Source organism: Capricornis sumatraensis, chromosome 13 (genome assembly GCF_032405125.1).
Source record: "Capricornis sumatraensis isolate serow.1 chromosome 13, serow.2, whole genome shotgun sequence".
NCBI lineage: Eukaryota > Metazoa > Chordata > Mammalia > Artiodactyla > Bovidae > Capricornis > Capricornis sumatraensis.
The window spans coordinates 30,182,424-30,202,687 of NC_091081.1; the positions used below are offsets into that span (position 1 = coordinate 30,182,424).

General features: G+C 45.4%; 1 protein-coding gene across 1 annotated transcript in view; it reads right to left on the bottom strand.

Moving 5' to 3' along the window:
• Positions 1-280: 280 nt before the first annotated feature.
• Positions 281-20,264, bottom strand: part of SOBP (sine oculis binding protein homolog) — a 147,468-nt gene continuing 127,484 nt past the window's right edge. Inside the window, exon 6 of the mRNA XM_068985550.1 lies at positions 281-2,227. Within this exon, the coding sequence (XP_068841651.1) occupies positions 281-2,227 (1,947 nt within the window). The remainder of the gene's footprint in view (positions 2,228-20,264) is intronic.

Genomic DNA, 20,264 nt, shown 5'->3' on the forward strand with positions numbered 1-20,264 from the left:
AGTGTTTCAATTCAGGTTCAAGACTGGGCTTTATCACTAAGTGACCTTGGCCATGACACTTACTTGCTGTTGAGTCAGTTCCCTCAGCTGTAAAATAGGAATTGGATCCAAATGATGGTAGTATGTGACCACACAAGGCGTAGTGTACAACACATAACGTAAAACCATGATTGTCAACACAACTCTCTCTCCCCCGCCTTTGCACGCATTTGCCTTTTAAGAAGTAAGGAGCAGTGCACTGCCTCGTGCGGAGAAGAGCCCCGGTGGACATACAAACCTTTTACTTATTCTGATTTCTAATTCGGAGGCACCTCCTTTTGAGTGGAGGCTCCAGGTCCTCGGGCCCGGCGCTGAGCATGGGCGAGGAGATGATGCAAGGCGCCATGGCGGCCTTCTCCGCGGGTTTTGGCACAGGCTGGATCACGCAGCCCGTCTTGGGCAGCATCCGCAGAGCGTACGCGTGGTCCTCGTCCGCGGGGTTATTAAGGTTCGGGTCTGACTTGTCGCCCCCCGCCAGGGCCTCCTCCCCCATCAGCTTTTTGGCCGCCTCCCCGTCCAGGTGGCAGTTGGAAGCACAGTTGTTCTCCTTGACCGACTCCAGCTCGCTCACCGCCGGTTCCTCCGGCGACAGTAGCTTCTTGGGGGGCGCGGGAGGCGGCGGCGGCGGCGGGGGCTGCTCGGGCGGCGGCTCCGCGCCCTTGGCGCCCTCGGCGGCTCCCCGCGTGCCGTTCACAATGACATTGCAGGCCGCGGCGGCCTCGGGGCCCGCGGGGGCGCCCGGGCCCGGGTCGCCAGCGGCGGGCGGGCTGCAGTGGCCGTCCCTGCAGCCGCCGCAGGTCCTGCGCTCGGCGGCGCCGGGTTCGCGCTCCGCCTTGACGTGCGCGTGCAGCGCGCGGTGGATCACGTTGTGCAGCCGGGCCCGGTGGCCCACCGTCAGGTCGATGACGCCGTCCTGCGGGCCCTGCAGCACGCCGCCGGGGAAGCCGAGCTGGCTGCCCGCGCCCGGGGGGCTGCAGGCGCGCCGCGTCAGGTCCACCACCTCGCTCCGGCCGTGCTCTGCGGGCGCGGGAGCCAGGCTCAGGGCCTGGCCGGAGCAGCCGGGCGGCGAGTCCGCGGACTTGGACGAGCCCTGCTTGGAGTCCCGGGGGGACAGGGAGTGTCCGCCTGGCTTGCCTCCTGCCGCCGAGGAGTCGCCGGGGGCGCTCGGAATGAAGTTCTCCCCGTTGCTGGAAAACCCGTTGGGGGGCTTGGAATCACTGACATGGGGGACGGGAATGGGAATGGGGATGGGCACGGGCAGGGGCACAATCACGGGGTATGGCACGAGCAAGGTGGGGGGCGGCACCAGCGGGGCGAGCGACGGCAGCCCGAAATTCATCATCTGGGGCACGGGCATCGGGCCATTTGGCATCATGCTTACCGGCGGGAAGGGGAGACTCGGCAAGGGTGCGCCGGGAGGCGGTGGGGGCAGCAGACCCGGGGGGTTCCCCGGCATGGTCGGGGTGCTCGGGGGGTGGATGTGGGGCGACAGCAGGGGCCGGTGCATGGGGCTGGAGGTGGGGCCCAGGTTCCTGGGGCCGCCTGGCGGGGGCCCGATGCCGGGGAGCATGGGGTTGGACAGGGGGCTGTTGGGGTTGGAGGCGTGGTGCGGCGGGCCGCGGATGAAGGGCGGGCGGAGCTGCTGCATGAGCTGCTGTTCCATGAAGATGGGCAGCGGGACCGGGCCGCGGTTGGTCATCACCATGGGAGGGCTGCGAGGCGGGACTCCGAGGGGAGGCCCGATGCTCGCAGGTGGCTGGACGGAGACAGGAGGGATGTTTGGCGTCTCGCTGATGGGCATGGACTTGGGCACTGGCGTAGGGATTTTAGTGACAGAGCAGTTGGCAGTGTCAGATGGAGAGACGGTGGTGGACGCCGATGGGCCAGGGCCCTGGCTTTGGCCAGCTGCAGCCACCGGGGAGGGGGCCTTCCTGCGAGCATCTGTTAGAGGGATATTCCAAGAGTCTGGAGTGAGCAGCTGCACCCCGGTGCCTTCTGTTTTATTTTCCATGGGAGGGTGTAATGTGCTGCACAGCCCAGCTGGAAGATTGGCCTGTGTCTCTTTGTAGAAAATGTCCATTTTGTACTGATTGAGACATTTCGCACTGCAGAACTGAAGCCTTCTTTCCCCGTCCCCAAAATCCAGGTATTCTTTCGTGTGTCTTATGTGCTTACACCAGTCACATACCTACAACACAGTAATAAAGAAGAAAAAACATAAGCAATCTCCTTTGGTAGATAGCATTTCATGTTTTACACAGAGGTTCTTTTCAAACTTTATCATGATTTTTCAACTAGGTGGAAGTGTTTCCTTCTAAAAGGTAAAAGTCCTAAATGTTTGTAAAATGATTTCTCTTTGGAAGCCAGAATTGCTTTATAAATATTAACTCTTCAGACTAGCAATTACCACCATCTCCTATTTTAAAAAAAGAAAAAGAAACTGTTGTTCCCCTTTAAGCATGACTTAAAGGTGGATCTGACAAAGAGTACATATACCTGCCCATATATTTCCCCCAGTCAAAGAGGCTCATTGTTCATGCAAATCTAAATAGTTCTGATGAAAAGAATTCTCCCAAAAGTTCAGTGGACTTTGAAATATAGACCCTTAAAATTCTCCTCACACAAGTCACTTTACACTATTGACTGTTGGATAATGCAGTTGGAAGGGGTGTGCTGTGTTAACCAATAACACATAGCACTGAACATCATTATGTCTGGCTTCCAAGGGGAAACTTGGAATTAGTCATGAAGTCTGTGTGAGGTTTAGCTATTCCCAACCTGTGATGTTGCAGCAAGCTAGAATTATTTTTTGAGCTGTTTGCCCACTCTCTCTCAGTAGTCAGAATTTTTGGTGACATTTCTTGGCAGGCAGTCTTATTTAACAACTTTTCAAACACCAGAGAACGTTTTCCAAAAGTTTTTATGGCTTTTCCGCCCTTCAAATCTACTCCTGGCAAAAGAAAGACATCACCAAATTTATTTTAAAGTTGGGCTGCAGAACTAATTAAAGGCTGAGAGCTTTTCCCAATTGGAAATCACTAGACATCAAAGTTCAAAAAATAGTCATTCTCGGCTTCAGAACCCATTACTTTGGAGAAATTATTGTGATTTCATTAACACATTAATTTTGCAACACCATCAGCTCTCACAGATGGTGAAGACATGATCTACAATTCAAATATGACTCTTGTTTGCACAAATGTCTTTCCTTCATATGGCATTTTAAACAAGAATTAATATGAGTAATCTTGCCATAGCTATAAACAGATAAACAGATGTCAAAATTTTCAATAGTTCTTTCAGTGCCTTACTTTTTTGACTGAACATTACACACACAATCTTTTTTTCTTTTTTTTTTTTTTTTGGTCATTTCCTCAGCACTCAAGCCATACAGCAGGAGAGGAAGAATTCTGAAACACAATGCAATGGTGAGTTCATTGAATCTGAATCTCTTTTCAATAAAGCCCTGGTTCCAATATTGCTCTGCACGGAGCCCTGTTTTTGTTGAGAAGGGTGTCTGTTGTTCTGTTGCTGGTGCATATTGTTTTTTTAACTATGGCAAACTGATAGCATTAAAAATGATAAATTTTAGTAATGATTGGTCACATAAACAATGCAAAAACAACATATGCTGGGCATTTGATTACTCATCTCATTTAACTCTCAGCTTTCCTAGACTGTAAACAGTGGTGGCAGGCTAGTCTGTGATTTTGAGTGTACACACTCATGGCAGATGTGTCTATGTGTAAATCCACTCTTTTCCTTCTCACTTTTCCCCCTGATATTGCAGGTAATATATTTGATGGTGTGAGACTGAATAACAAATACTTATTGGCATACAGTAGTTTTTTGTTTGGTCTCATATCAAAAAACCCTTTCAAAATGCTTGTTGCAAAAACAAACAAACAAAAAAAAACAATGCTAAGATACTCCTGTGTTTCATTACAGTGTTTCAAGTTTCTCCAGAATTAAGAGTTGTGTTTTCATTTTTATCACAGTTGAGATGTCTAGTTTACAAATACGCACAGAATTGCCTCTGATGAGAAGAGACACACACAATCTATCAGACTCTTAAAATTCTCATCTAGATAAAGGTTAAATAAACTATTGAAAACTTGATGCTCATAAGTTATTGATTTTAAAACCTGATAATTTTTATAAAATTAATGTATAATGACATGACATAATATATAATGAAATTCCAATATGAAATAAAGCCACCAGATTCTGTTTCAACATTAGGAATCCATAGAAAGCCTAAAATGTAAATTTTTAAGCTTGAAGTGAAGGATCAAATATAGCTTCTTTAATCATGAACTAAAAAAACATTATCAATGAATTAAACTAATTAAAATAATACATTAAATTTTCTGGCATATTTCTTTTGGATCATATTTTTTAACCATAAGGGGAAAGACTTTTCTGAAATCCTTAATTGGTTTTCAAATTGCCAGACTGAATTATTTGCCTCCAGAGGATTCCTATGTTTCCTCAAGCTAAATAAATATTTTCAAGTAGAGTAACAAAAAATAATCTAAATATAACTTAAATGCTCTCCCTTCACTTCCTTCACTTTCCATAATTCACTGATGAATAAGGAATGCTTATAGATCTATCCCAATTATCCAAGGAGAGTTCTCCACCATATTTTATTTATTTCCTCATAAAAGGAATTACAGACATCAAAGTTCAAAGCAGATTCTATTTTATCAGGCTTTCCAGTTAAAGCAAAAGCCTAATGGTTAACTACTTGATTTTCTGTAGCATCCCAAAGGGTTTACATAATATTGTGACAGTTTATGACTATCTCATTTTGGGTAAGGAGTGTGAGTGTGTGTGTATCCTTGTCTTATTACATTTCAATTCTGAACACTGGTCTAAAAATACAGTAAAGCAATCTTTCTGGTGAAGCGAAAAATTATTAGAGGAAAAAAATTGTCACTTAATACATAATGAATCACGTCTGTCTTATAGGACACATCGTTTAAGATTGGGTCAATGAATTTATGGCACAAATGGCTATATCATATGAAGCAATAAAATGCAACACATCATTCATTCTACATCTAACTAATGACACACTTCTCGTAATTAAAGATTTCATCATAAGAGCCTGAGCTGATTACTTAAGATGTAGTAGTTAGGTGAAAATATATACTGTAGATCTTTCTCTTTAATAAAATAACATTTGCATATCCATGAAATACACAGCATGTGTCTCATAAGCTATGGTTTTTCTGAATTGTGGTGTTATAGGGTATCCTTCCCATCTTTTTTCCCACAGACGGCTTTAATTTTTTCTTTTTAACTTTTTGAGGCATTATTTTTTTCTTCATTATGCCAAGAAGTACCAAAATTCCTTCAGATATTTTAGAAGATAAAGAGTAAGAAGTGCAGAGCTCAACTCACTGGGCTCTGGAATGATTTCCCCTAATTCCACCCGGCTTTGTTTCTGTTGGAATCTGGCCTCTTTGGTTCCACTTCTCCCCCTAACAGGTCCCAGATTGGATGGAGCTGAGGCTGAAGCTGTTTAACGATGGCAATCTGGGGACCGAACAATCAGCTAATGTGAGGCCTTTGAGCGAGACAGCTGAAATGCTTCGTATCACAAATACATAATGTATCACGTGAAAGACAAAAAGATCACAAAGGAGATAAACAAATGCGTATTCCATTCAACCCTATAACAGCAGTCCTCAAAAAGATTAAATTTACCTTCCTGGGATGTGTCCAATTCTAAACAACAGAATGAACATTTCCTTTAGTCCATTTAGAGTATTTATATTTTGGTGGCTGACTGCCAGGGTAGTACTTATAAGCTCAGTGGCCTGATGGATTCACTCCTTTCCTGTGAAATAAATGTGGCAACCTACACCACTAAACTGCTCAAAAGACACTGCCTCAGCAGAAATATCACTTGCTCTTGATACAAGAAAACTGAAAAGCAGGACTTCTGGTTCCTATAACTCTTTCCATCTTGTATTTCTCCTGGAAAGAAAGAAAGCTATTCATGTTGGCAACTGAGCCTTTATTTTTATATAAACGTCCAAAGTCAAAGCCAAAGTATGCCATGAGGTTACCCACATGGGCACAATATATACACTCGGCTGGGCTTAGAAGAAGATTCCGGTAGTGAGGGAGGGGGACAGGGTTCCTAATTAACACATTAATCAGCTGTCAGCTGTGGGAGTGAGGTTCATCCTCCAGTGGAATCCACTCACCACTGCCTTCTGAGTGGTGACTGGCATCAGGCAATATTAAGAAACTCTTGCTGAAATCTTTCTTACTGGGCAAAGACATTTGCAGCAATGGAACAGTAAAAAGATATTAGCAAATCCTTGAATACCATCAACAACTTGAAAACAAAACAAAAGCTTCCTGTGCTCCTGACTTTTCATGAATACAGCACTCAGGTAATAGCTCAGAAATTGTAGCTGCTGTAACCAAGACTGGAGCTTGCCGTAAGAGGCTGGTTCTCTACATCTTGGCCTGTTGAACACAGCATTGATCTTGCAGTCCAGGCCAGCTCAAAAAATCATGAGCTCACCTAGGAGTGAAGCCAAGAAGGCTAGAGAGACCTGGACGGGGGTGATCACTGTTTTGAAGGGTTTGGGTCTGCTTTACCTATAGATAATCACCTCATAGCATGAATTAAAGACCTTAGACTGATCCTGCCTGAATGCCTTCATTCAGCTCAACCCTGCAGTCCATCAGCTGTTCCTTTGGATTCAGGCTCTGCCCTTATCAGAGCCCTAATTTGGTGCACTTGGGCAGCAGATTGATTTGGAATCAGAAGATGTGGGTGTGAGTTTGAGCTCCAGAAGCACAGCCTTACAAAAATGTCACCTTCAGTTTCTTAGTCTGTGAAATGGAGCTAATAGGAGTGATGGGTAATGCTGGTGTACTGGGCATATCAGTACACCAGCATAGAATATAGAATATTATAGAATATTTTTTCAGTTCCTAACCTGCCTCCCTCATGGTTGCTGATTTCCTCAGAACATCCCATATGTTTAAGTTCAGTTTAACTTAATGGGAAGATGTTTCTATGGCAGCATGAGAAGGAAAAGGAAGGTTTTCATCCAGGCTTTCCTAGGAGCCTGCGTGTGTTTGACATAGAATGGAGCCTGTCTCTCTCTGGGCAAACACACGCTGAACCTGACAGAGCCAGCTCCCATCCTGCCATTCCAGGGGTGACAGAAGGGCTGTCTGCAGTGACAAGGAACTGGATGACAGACCTGTGTGAGTCCCAGCTGCCCACCCTGCTGGGAGGGCCTTATTCAGTTCCTGCTGAGCCCACTTTTTCTAAGGCCAGTCATTCTCCAGTTCAGGCAAAAGCTTGAAAAAGCAGCACGGCTGCATGGAAATGAGTGTTAGAACCATTAAGATGAGTAATTCCTCTTAGGCTCAACTGCTGTTTGAATAGTGGAAGCCATAAACTGTGCTATTCATGTTTTATTAAAAAACAGAACTGATGAACGATCTGCTTGACTCATTACATGGCAGAAACTATCTTCCAAGGGAAGGGCCAGAAGCCACGGTATCACATGCCTTGAAGACAGGATGACCCGAGCCGGCATGGCAGAATGTGTGTGAGGGCGAGCCCCCATGGAGCGGGGCGCCAAACTCTGATGGGAGGGACCAAGTTCACCATTCCAACTTTCCTTGCAAAGTTGGATTACAGTGAAGGAAGGAAGAAGATGACCTAGCCTTAGACGTGCATAGCCACACAGAAATCAGGAGAGGGATTCAGAATGAGCAAAGGCTATTAAGATGACACCACCCTTATGGCAGAAAGTGAAGAGGAGCTAAAAAGCCTCTTGATGAAAGTGAAAGAGAAGAGTGAAAAAGTTGGCTTAAAGCTCAACATTCAGAAAACGAAGATCATGGCATCCGGTCCCATCACTTCGTGGGAAATAGATGGGGAAACAGTGGGGGGAAAAAAAAAAAAGAAACAGTGGAAACAGTGTCAGACTTTATTTTGGGGGGCTCCAAAATCACTGCAGATGGTGACTGCAGCCATGAAATTAAAAGACGCTTACTCCTTGGAAGAAAAGTTATGAGCAACCGAGATAGTATATTCAAAAGCAGAGACATTACTTTGCCAGCTAAGGTCCGTCTAGTCAAGGCTATGGTTTTTTCTGTGGTCATGTATGGATGTGAGAGTTGGACTGTGAAGAAGGCTGAGCGCCAAAGAATTGATGCTTTTGAACTGTGGTGTTGGAGAAGACTCTTGAGAGTCCCTTGGACTGCAGGGAGATCCAACCAGTCCATTCTGAAGGAGATCAGCCCTGGGATTTCTTTGGAAGGACTGATGCTAAAGCTGAAATTCCAGTACTTTGGCCACCTCATGAAAGAGTTGCCTCATTGAAAAAGACTCTGATGCTGGGAGGGATTGGGGGCAGGAGAAGAAGGGGACGACCGAGGATGAGATGGCTAGATGGCATCACGGACTCAATGGACGTGAATCTGAGTGAACTCCAGGAGTTGGTGATGGACAGGGAGGCCTGGCGTGCTGCGATTCATGGGGTCGCAGAGTTGGACACGACTGAGCGACTGAACTGAACTGAAGGCTATTATTGTGTTGTTGTGTTTTTAAGTCAATTCATGGAGAAGTTCATTCTCAAAACAAACTTTCTGCAGGTTTAGAGTCCAATATGATGGTGTTTGCTACATAGTTCTTTTTGTGTAAGGGTCTTATTTGGTTTTTTGTTTGGCTTTGCTGTTGGGCTTCTCTCTCTCCAATCCCTGCCTCTATCTCTCAGTCTCTCTCTTCCTCATGTAGGATTTGGAACTCAAGAAGAGATGAACAACCATCTTTGTTAGAACTGAACATCTCTCTAGAAAGCTGCCCTGTAGAAACTTTATAGCATGACTCAATTACTACTTATAAGTTTTCAGCTGGATTTCAGAAAACCTGGGCCAGGTCACCAGGGCAGAGCCTTCTCTTTCACATGTGCCATGAGCTCTGAGAGGCAGAGCAGAGACAGGCTTGGTTTTCAAGATCTCAATGAGCGCTGACAAATGGCTCCTTACTGACCCAAGCCTCTGTTTCTACAGCCAAAGCAAGAGATGGACTCCTGCCCCATATTCAGTGGTGGAAGGTCCATCCATCCTCATGGCCAAACGTATGACTCAGAAGAAGGTGATTTTTCCCTTTGTTCTGACAAATTTGGTTGCCTAAGCGTATTAGCGTATCATCACAAAACTCTCCACTTCATTTAAACTGGATAAATGCTACTTACATCTTCCTAACACAAGTCATCCAGATGGAAAGTGAAAAATTCAAACATTGGAAAATCTGGCCCACCTGATGCCAAATGTTTGCCTCCCTGTTTTTCAGTTCTGCAGCCCTGAGAGGACAGACACAGACATAGTCCAGGAGATCTCAGAGCAATGAAACTCAGCCCTGAGCAGAACCTCAGAGATCATCAGGGACCTCTCTCCAGCCTCCAGCTCCTGGTAGGGCAGTACTTAATCACGCCCAGCTCAGGTGCTCAGCTGTAAACTGAGATCATCCATCGGGACGCACTGCCCAGGAAGCGCGTGGCCAGGAAAGAACCAGCAAGTGACTGCAGACATGGAAAATGTGCCCCATGAAAGCAGACAGCCATGGCCTACCCCATCCCCCGGGGAATCGCCGCTGCTGTGCCCAGTGACTTGATCTTCTCTCCTTTATGTCAGCTCCAGATATTCTAATTGTGACCTGATCTGAAAATTTTGCCATCACAAGTCCAATTATTCATTCACTGGACTCCTTGTTTCAGTAGGCACTGAACTGTGAAGAAGTACAGTAAAGATTTAGCACCTGCCCTCAAGAAGCTCAGAATCTATCAACAGACATGGGAGGGACTCCCCTGACGGTCCAGTGGCTAAGGCTCTGTGCTCCCAATGCAGGGGCCCAGGCTTGATCCCTGGTAAGGGAACTAGATCCACAGGCCACAACTAGGAGATCACAGGCTGCAACCAAAGATTCTGCACGTTTCAACTATTTGGTGCAGCCAAATAAATAAATATTAAAACATCATCAACAACAGTCATGGGAGAAATTTGTGTGCCCCACTCCCCAGATTTGTTCTGAATGCAACAGTTTTTAACTAAAAAATAGTCTTAATATTTTACTCTCTTAGTATCTAACTCCCCTTTGCTCCTCTACCCCGTGACTCCTCTTTTATCAAATGTATATCAGAATCTTCTTTCAGATATGTATTTACCTTGGTTATTATAAACTTTCCTTGTTTTCAAAATAGATATATGAATCTCTTTTGAAATGTACTTTGATCTCACTTATCATTACTCTGTTTCCTAAATGCATACTTGAATATTTGAAATTTCATTATGTGTGACTATAAGAGCCCTCTCTCTGCCTGAAAAAAACTATATAGAGGGACTCTGGGTTGCACTTGTGTAAAAGGAGAGCCATCAACATGATGTGTGAAAAAGTGAAGTATACTAGTTACCTGGCTTCTTTTTATCTGTGGTCACTCACCTCATTTCTTCCTTCATACAGACTTTTTTAGAAAATGCAAAAAATCATATTTCAATACAAGGTTTTAATTCTACAACACAGCTAATCATACATCAATACTATGACTCTTCGGAAGGGCTGTTATTGTTATCTGTGATATTTGAAACAGTCTCTTTTTTCCCTAGGGATGTTATTTGTATCTGCCTCCTCACCCACCCGGGCTGTGTCTTGGCATCAGTGATGAGCAGCACCACTGAAATGCCACAACATTAAGGCTGTGTGCATGCTGGTGGTCCAGGTCAAGGGCACTTGCTGGGCAGAATTCACAGGTCCTCTGGCAATCATGCTCCTCAGCTCCATCTCTGGCAGCTTCTCGAAGGCTCACAGCTGCTCCTGGTGACTCTCATTTATTTACCAACTATATTCTGATCACTCAAAATCTGCCAGCTACTTGGCAAAGGGCTTCACCTGCAATGACTCATTCATCCTAACCCAGGGATCAAACCCAGGTCTCCTGCACTGCAGGCAGATTCTATACTGTCTGAGCCACGAGGGAAGCCAATGCCTCATTCATCCCAACCCAGGGATCAAACCCAGGTCTCCTGCATTGCAGGCAGATTCTATACCATCTGAGCCACAGGGAAGCCCAATGCCTCATTCAATCCTCTCTTAACAGTTTTGCACATTTCTGTGCTCCTGGGTTCCAGACTGAACCAGTTCCTATCTGTGGGTGCCAGGATTGCCCATTTCACCCCCTGGTATCCATGGCTACCCAGTTCTCAGATCTCTCCAGGACACTCCATCGAAAGCTATGGTTTTTATTATCATGCCTAGTGGCAGCACCAATTTGATGTAACAATAATAGATTATATGAGTAATAAGAGCTTGCATTATTTAAGCACTAGTCACCATGCTAAGCATGTTACATGAATCATCTCTTTTAATCTCCACGAGTACCTTACCACATAGATCACTGAGGTTTGGATGGATTAAATAATTTGCCCAAGATTACCTCTGCAGATAAGGGATGGTAGATCCAGATTCTAACTTACATCAGTCTGGCTCAAAGACTATACTGCTCCACTATCTCAAGGATTTTTGGCATTTTCCTTTAAAACTACAAACTAAAATGACTGACTAATACAGACATACCTTGTTTTATTGCACTTTTCTTTTGCACTTCTCAGATATTGTTTTTTTACAAGTGTGAAGGTTGGTGCCAATCCTGCATTGAGCAAATCTATTGGTGTCTTACTGCCTGCGGTACTTGCTCACTTCGTGTCTCTGTGTTGCACTGTGGTAATTCTCACAATATTTCTAACTTCACTTTATGTTTGTTATTGTGATCTGTCATCAGTGATTTTTGATGTTCCTCTTGGGAAAAGAATAAAACTTGCTGAAGGCTCAGGTGATGGCTAGCGTTTTTCAGCAATGAAGTATTTATTAATTAAAATATGTACATTACTATAGACATACTGTTATTGCACACATCCTAGAGTATAGTGTAAATGTCACTTTTATATGCACTGGGAAACCAAAAACTTCATGTGACTCACTTTATTCCAATGTCTGCTTTTATTTTCAGTGACCTGAAACCAAATCCACAATATCTGAGAGGTATGTCTGTATTTGATAATAACTTTAGTTTGAAATTTTGGAATCGCAGACATTTAGACCTCTAAGGAACTTCACAGGTCAAGCCAAACCTGTGTCCCCAGGAAGTGTGGGTTTCTTTCCACAGAGATGGTCTTCCAGGTGGCCCTATCTTCCTATGACAGGGTGACCATACAGCTCCGTCCACATGGCCAAAGAGTTCCAAAGAGGCTGCAAGACTGTGAAGAGCCCTGTGCAGCCTACTTTGTTCTTGGACAGCTTTGAGTGTTAGAAAGTTTAACCATTCAACGTCCCTGTCACTTCCACCCACTGTTAGTAGTTCTCTTCACCGGGGTGTCCTAGCACAGGTCAAAACCTTCCAAATACTTAAAAAGAGCCATTGTGTTTCCCCCAGGCTTTTGTTTTTAAACCTCCCCAGATCCTGCACCCATTCTCCAGGGACAAGTTCCGAGAGCCCTCCCATCCTGTCTGTCCTTGACCCAGGCGTCTGCTTCACCTTGGGAACACCCAGAACAGAATGCAGCCACCTGGCCGAGTCCAGGGCGTTCTCCTCGCCCTCTCTCCCATGGAACACCGTAGCTCCATTAATGCCACACACGTGCTTAAGCTAGTTGTATCCCGCTGTTAGTTATTTGCTTTTTCAAAACAAACATTTATTGAATGTCTCTTATGTATGAAGCTTGAAGCTTTCACTGATCTCCTTTAATTCTGACAACAAACTTGTAAAGGAGCTACAGTTTTTCCCACTTTTCTTGAAAATGAGGAAACACGAGTTCAAAGAGACGATGTGGTTTCCCTAAGCTCTCACAGCCTACAAAGAATGGAGCTGGGATCCAGATCAGAACTCCCAACCCATCCTCCCTTCACTCCACCATGCTGCTTGCTTCACTCTGAGTTGTTGCTCAACCAAAACCCTTTTCTCTTAAGTACTCATCAACCACTTGTTTAATGATATATTCAAAGACTTTTGAGGGTAAGCCATGAAGCCGACTGGTCTAGACTTTCAGAAATCAGAAACCCTTTCCCAGTTTTGAAATGTTAGTCCATTTATGTCTTTTTGAAACCTTTCCTATCCATCATGAGAGAAGAGAGATTATGCAAGAGTTGATATGAATTAATCTACACACTTCCCCTACATGGCAGGGAGAGCTGAATTTGGTGAGTGCGGCAGGTGCTCTCTACCTCTTTGCCCTCAACATGGGATTCACAGTCCTCTTTATGGGATCTGTTTTACCCTTTCCGGTACAAAGAGCACTGTCTTTCTGGAAACAATGGAAAAAAAGAACAAGTAAAAGGTGTCCAGCCTTGCCTTCTCACCTCTTTTGTTAAACATTTCACCATTTGCTCTGAACAATGATCTCTCCAATTCTACTTCTTGCTTCTTCTATGAGCAGAGCCCTAAAAAGTTCCTTTTATTACCTTGGGCAGTTCCCCCAAGTGTTTATTCCTTCATGCACCCTAGCCTTCCTGACACAATATCCATTTTCAGAATTTCCCACCCTCCATTTCTCCTCACCCACACAAATTACACTGAGCTTCTGATTTGGTGAACGAAGCAACCTTCCCTTGGATTAAAAATGTCTGCTTTTCTAAATTCTAGGGAACATAGTTGATCATATCTGTGCACATTCCAAGACAGTTGGGCCACTTCCATGCCAAGCAGCTCTCCTCTGTATTAAGCACCATGGTGGTCAAAGTAGGATTCCTCTCACAGCTTCTCTGCCTTCTCAGAACTATCCACATGGCATGGGAAGAAGGATCAACTGCTGTTTCTAAGAGATTGATATTCTTAGCAAATATGTAGGTAAACTGCCCTTATCTTGCTTTGTTGCTAATTAATCTGTTTTTAATCTCTACTTCAGGTTTTGAACTCAGTACCCCCCAAATAATTCTTTGGATGTTTTCTTCTATTTTCTTAAAATTCCCACTTTGAATTTCACCTCAAATGCATGTATTGCCATACAAAGATGTATTTTCCTGAATTTTACCCAATTATTAGCTATGTTGGTGGCATATGGTGTTTTATGTTTTAGTTCTATATGTCAACTCTCGTCTAGGCATAACCCAGCCCCACATACAAGTCTCAGTGGTATCACTGAGGTTGTTTTTATCTTTTTGTGCCCACAATCCAGGGTAACTTGCTTCTTCCACTCTCTGCATCAGTAGAGATGTCAGAAGCCATTGTTTGTTCCTGCCCATGGCTTTATTTACTCTTGAAAGGGACTGGCCCCTTTTTCACTATTCCATTCAGCACTATTCACACGTGCTGCCTTCATTGGGTCCAGTTTTACAAGTTTAAAACAGAGCTTGCTGGTTTACCTATACTCTTATTTACTCCTTATTCTTTCATTAAATCTCAGTTATTAAAAACAAAGAGAAAACTCACTACTGTGAAGCTTCCTATGATGTGCACTTCAAAGTCAAAAGCACACCACAAAAATAAAACCCAGAAACCCAAGTCAACAATACACTTGACCCCAAATTTTCTCCACTGTGTTTGCAAAGGTTGTGGAGTGTTTGACAGTAACATAATTGCAATAATGAGGAGGCCTGCCAGCCAGGTTGTGGTGTGAAGCTCATGGATATTTTAGCCCTAGGCTCAGCTTCAGGCCAGCAACGGTCACCTGGGCCAAAGTCACCGATGGAATCCCTTATGCTCAGTTACACACAAATGTGACATTAATGGTACCTGGTGCACAATGCTACAAATTCAAAAGGCTCAGAGAGCTGAACTCACAAACTTGGGGAAAAAAAAATAATTTAGCCTGCCTGTTGCCTTGTTTTTTTAGTTAATCAAAGCCAGTGTGAGAGCACCCACTTAGCGACACTTTCTTAGGTGTCTGGCGAGGATGTGTGGGACTGCTTCTGACTTCAGATCCCCACGTTGATTCCTTTGTCTCTGAAAAGCTTCCTGGATGTTTGTGGGCCATCGGCTTGCCTAGTTCTCTTCCATCTTTGTTCCGTGATTGCAGCTATTATGCTGGGCTAACTATTTAGTTGAAAGCTAGCACTCCACTAATGCTAGACTTGCCACTGAGCGTCTCTCTTACACTTCCATCCTCATAAGCAAATCCTGGGTTAGCTCAACCCAGTCTCCCCAAGCAGGCTGAATGGCTGAAGTGCTAAACAGCAGAGAGCAAGACAACCTGGGACAAAGATATGTATTCATATAGGTTTAAACACATTTGTTATCTCTATAACTTCTTTCAAAATTCAAGTGGTATGATAGACACTATCATAATATGACTCACCAGAAGTCTGCAAGAGATCAGCAGTCAGGTAACATAAATTAAGACTGCACCGTGCTGTGCTTAGTTACTCAGGCATGTCCGACTCTTTGTGACCCCATGGACTGCAGCCCGCCAGGCTCCTCTGTCCATGGGGATTCTCCAAGCAAGAATACTGGAGTGGGTTGCCATGCTCTTCTCCAGGGGATCTTCCCAACCCAGGGATTGAACCCAGGTCTCCTGCACTGCAGGCAGATTCTTTACCAACTGAGCCACCAGGGAAGCCCAAATTAAAATGAGCAATAACTATATATCCATTATTAGTATTTGGGTAAAAGTCGCCACCTCATAAACCATGGGTAAATAATTCTTTGATCAACATCATTCTTTGCTCAACTCTGAAGAAAGGAAATAAAATGGGAAAGGATCCTACTCTTTGACCCACTGTACAATTGGACTATTGGCTCCTGAGTGAAAAAAGAAAAGAGTATGATGTGCTGTCTAATCCAAATGGCCTGTGTAAGGGACCTCAGATCCAGTAAGACACAAAAGAAAGGTGTACAGGAGGGTAATCAAAACACTGGAGATGGAGTGGCTCTTATAGCACTCACACTGGATACACTGTGCATGTACAGAAGTGGGGAGGAACAGGAAAGGGGAGAGAGAGGAGGAGAAAAGAACGTGTAGGAACTACCTTCGGAGAAGGCGATGGCACCCCACTCCAGTACTCTTGCCTGGAAAATCCCGTGGACAGAGGAGCCTGGAAGGCTGCAGTCCATGGGGTCGCTGAGGGTCGGACATGACTGAGAGGCTTCACTTTCACTTTTCACTTTCCTGCATTGGAGGAGGAAATGGCAACCCACTCCAGGGACAGGGGAGCCTGGTGGGCTGCCGTCTATGGGATCGCAGAGAGTCGGACACGACTGAAGCGACTTAGCAGCAGCAGCAGCAGGAACTACCTTTGTATCAGAACAGAACCCATCACATGCTGAATGCCTGCTGTGGCCACTGCCCGGCTGGTTTCCTGGCCTTAGCAGACTGGACCTCAAGACCTGGGGTGGGGCTCTGCCTAACGAGAACAGAGTAATCCAACAAGCCAATCAGATCTTCTTCTCTGGGGTTTGGGAATCAAGGTAACCCCAAGAGACTAAGCAGTGGTGGGAACAATAGCTGTGAGCAGAAACACATGGCTGAAAGCCAGAGCACCGCGGAAGACAGGCAGTAAGCAGAAGCCCCACGGCAGTGCAGGTCATGGGGCAGACTGGAGCTGAAAGAACTGGGAGTGGCAGCAGTTGCAAGTCCTCCAAGGATGTGTGCTAGAGCAGGAAGTAATGGTGCCAGCTCCTTGGAGGCAAAAAGACAGTCCAGTCACCAAGTTCTTAGGCCTGTGGGGTCATCTTTGCTGCCAGAACAACTGCCCAGGCTCCGTGAGCATGGGCAGCAATGGCTATTTCTGTCTTGTTTCCTTGATCTTCTACACAGTGAGCCTCCAACTTTAGGGAGGCCAAGAATCTAACCCAGCTGTGTATACTTTCTCCGATTTAATCCTGACCACAGCCCTTTTCATTTTCACTTTTTCTCAGCCCTTGTCAGTATTACTATTAAAAGATGAAGAGAATCTGGGAAGGGGCAATGACTTCAAAGTCCTTCCTGGGAAGAGGCAGTGACTTCAAAGTCCTTTCTGGCCCCACACTACTTCCTCCTGTGGTTAAGGAGCTCCTTGTGGCCTCATCCCACCAGGAACCCTCTGCTATGGGTGTGAGGTGCACAGGGCAGCCTCGGCCCAGGAAAGCAGGAAGGTGACCCCAGGACAGCCTCTGACACAGGCCTCTCTATACCGGGGCTATTTCTGAGGGTCACCACAGAAAGGAAATGTGACTGCCACGTCGGGTCCTTGCCTGCTCCTAAATCCACTGCAGCATCCTCCCCCTTGCCTCACTCACTGACCACTCCTACCCCCAACTGTATTGCCTACAGGGTGTCCTGAGAAATACCAGACCCATCAATGCTCTGCCCTAAAAACAGATTCCACGGTCAAGTAAGTTTGGGAAAAGCTGCACACCCTATATTCCTCTGGGAGATTCTCAATGCATGTTCCCATATTTAAGCCTCTGAGAAGTTCTACAGAAAAGAAACGTTTAATTTCCTCAACTTTCCAAAAATAGAACTTTTTTTTTTCTTTCCTAGTAGGATCCTGAAGAAAATCACTTTGGAAAATGCTACTGTCATGATCTGGATCATGTAAGAGCCAGGAAACCCGGGCCTTAGGATTTTTCCTCTGATGAAAGCTTTCCTCCGTGGTACCCGGCCTGGGCCCTTACACCCCAGCACACTCTTGCACAGGATAAGGCTTCCCATGTGCGGATGTCTGTTGTTACCTGAACTGTCAGAGAAGGTGATGGTAATTCCCATGCCTTTGCCCCTCTGGATGTTCATAGACTCTGTCCTGCCAGCAATCAAGATTTTTCGTCCCTTTACAGCACTTTTCTCAGCCCTACAGCTCCCCGCTCCCCTCTCATCAGCTTCCTGTGCTCACCGAGGCCTAGACCCTATTACATTTCACCCTGTGGTTTCAGCTTCTGCAGTCACTACAAACTCAATTTCTGTCCTCTCAGTTCTGGTTACTCCATACCGCCCGCCAGCCCACAGGATGTCATGAATGCCATTACCTCTCGTATGACCTTCCACACCCTGAAGCTCCACCCAAGAGCATTTTAGGTCACACGACTGCATTTTCCTTGTTATAGAGGAATGCATGAGCATCTCCTGAGAACCAAGGTGCCTCAAGCAAGAAGCAAACTCACAGAGTACAACAACAAGAAACACAAACGGCCCATTGGTATTTTCGTATTCAGACACATGGTCACATAAGAACCATCCTTATCTGTCCTGCTGAATAAAAACATAAAATCAAGAACTACTACCCCAACCAGCCTTCCTCGCACACTGACTTTGAATGGAATTCGACTTGCCCAGGAGGTTTATTCTACTCCAAGCCACACGGATCGTGTTATCTCTTCCTTTGGCCACTGTCCACCACAGGTGTCTGGGCAAATTCACCCTCATCAGGAGTGTGACATGTGTGTCCCAGAGGGCCAGGAGAACTGTGGTCTCCAAAGGAGAGTGGGTGGTTAGCTATCCCTGGGCTAAGTTCATGTCTCTAATCAGACACCTGCATCCTGTAACACACACTTCATGGCCTGATAAACCCATCAAGAGCACAAGGGCCTCATACTGTGATTTCAAACAGATCACCTACTCTTCCAAGTCCTATTAGTTGGAAGTACCTCAAATTCTTCTCTAAGTCCTGTTAACAATGGATAGTCATTTTGCCCAAAACTTTGACTTAAATGAAAGGTTGCAACAATTGTCTAATAGGAAAGCCTAACATGACCTAAGCTGCCCATACCTGTTTCTAGACACTTTCAGAGAACACAGGCTTGGGCCTGAGGTAGTCAGAATGAGCTGAAGGGTGAGCAGACTCGCTGGCTTAATTGAGTTTTTTCGCTGAGCACCAGTGAGACACGAGTTCAGATTAGAATTCCATTATGGGTTTTTAATAATTAAACATTACATGTTTGGAACCTCATTCTTCTGTATTACTTTTTAAATATTAATCTATTTACATCAGCTGGACTTCCTGCAGCTTGACACGCAGTAAACGAGAGTCACGCTGTGAGAGACGACTGTGCTCCTAGCTTGACATCTTTGATGTTCAGTAACAGTAATGCGACACCAACCCTCGGTTCAACCCAACCCCGCACCATAATTACCCGCCTTTTACAATGCAGCTTCTTCATTTTCCAACACACTCATTATTACGCTGACTTTTTTAATTAGCAAGAATCCAAATTCGTCTTATTTGGAGAGTTTTATGATGCCCCTTGAGACCTCAGGGGTGGGAGGCATCCTGCCCTCTGCAGAACCAGGGTTGGGAATGGATGTGAAGGCACGTGAGGGTTTCCTTGGCTACTACCTCACACTGTGATGAGACACCAGCAGAAAACTCCAAAACCCGGAGCACACATAAAACCTCATTAAGGGCTAACCCTGCTTTGGGCTGTGCCCTCATGCCAAGAGGACTTGCCCTCCATGGCCAGCAGACATGGTCCTCCGGGGGACTCTGTGGCCTTCCTGCCTCCTGTCTCATCAGCTCTGTCACCAGCTCCTCACGGCCCTTTTCTCTGCTGCTGGGGGGTTTTGACTCTGATTTTGGCTGCCTGTCTGTCCTCTCCCAGCTCCAAGGCAGAACATCCTGATGACAGAGACAAGGGCTTCCCAAAATCCTAAATGCAACAGTGGATGGCCTGAGGCTGGACAATCAGTGGAATCCAGGACTTGAGACCAGGCAGGATGATCAAGGGCTGTCTAAATCCAAGGACGGGGGAACCTGTGCAGTGAGGGTCCACGACTCCACGGTCTCCTAAGTCGAGGTCATCAGCAGACCCACGTGTCCTCTCAGCCCTCGCAGAGTGTGCCACGGAACAGTCTCCAATTTGGTTTCAATTTATGAATTTTATTCCCTTTTAAGATAAAGCTGACCATGCAAACCAGTGGTGGCCTGTTTTAAAGAGTAAAATCCCATTTTATTTCATAAAAAGAGATGGAGGATTCAAAATGGAAAATTACCTGGGAACTACCTTTGTAATAGAAAAGGAGCACCCTTATTCGGACTGCCCACCTCTGTTACCACAGAGGAAGCTGGAGGCACTGACACCTCAAGAGGTTAAACATAAAGATCTCTACCAAATGTCAACATATCTTTCTCTGTTTTACCTGTCAGTGTCATGAAATGGCTTATGCAAAATACCTCAATGCAAATATCTCTAATTAGTCTCAGAAGGAAGCCCAGTCCCACAAGAACCCCATCCCACACCATGCATTCCCACCAGGCAATGCATGGTGGCCACAATGGC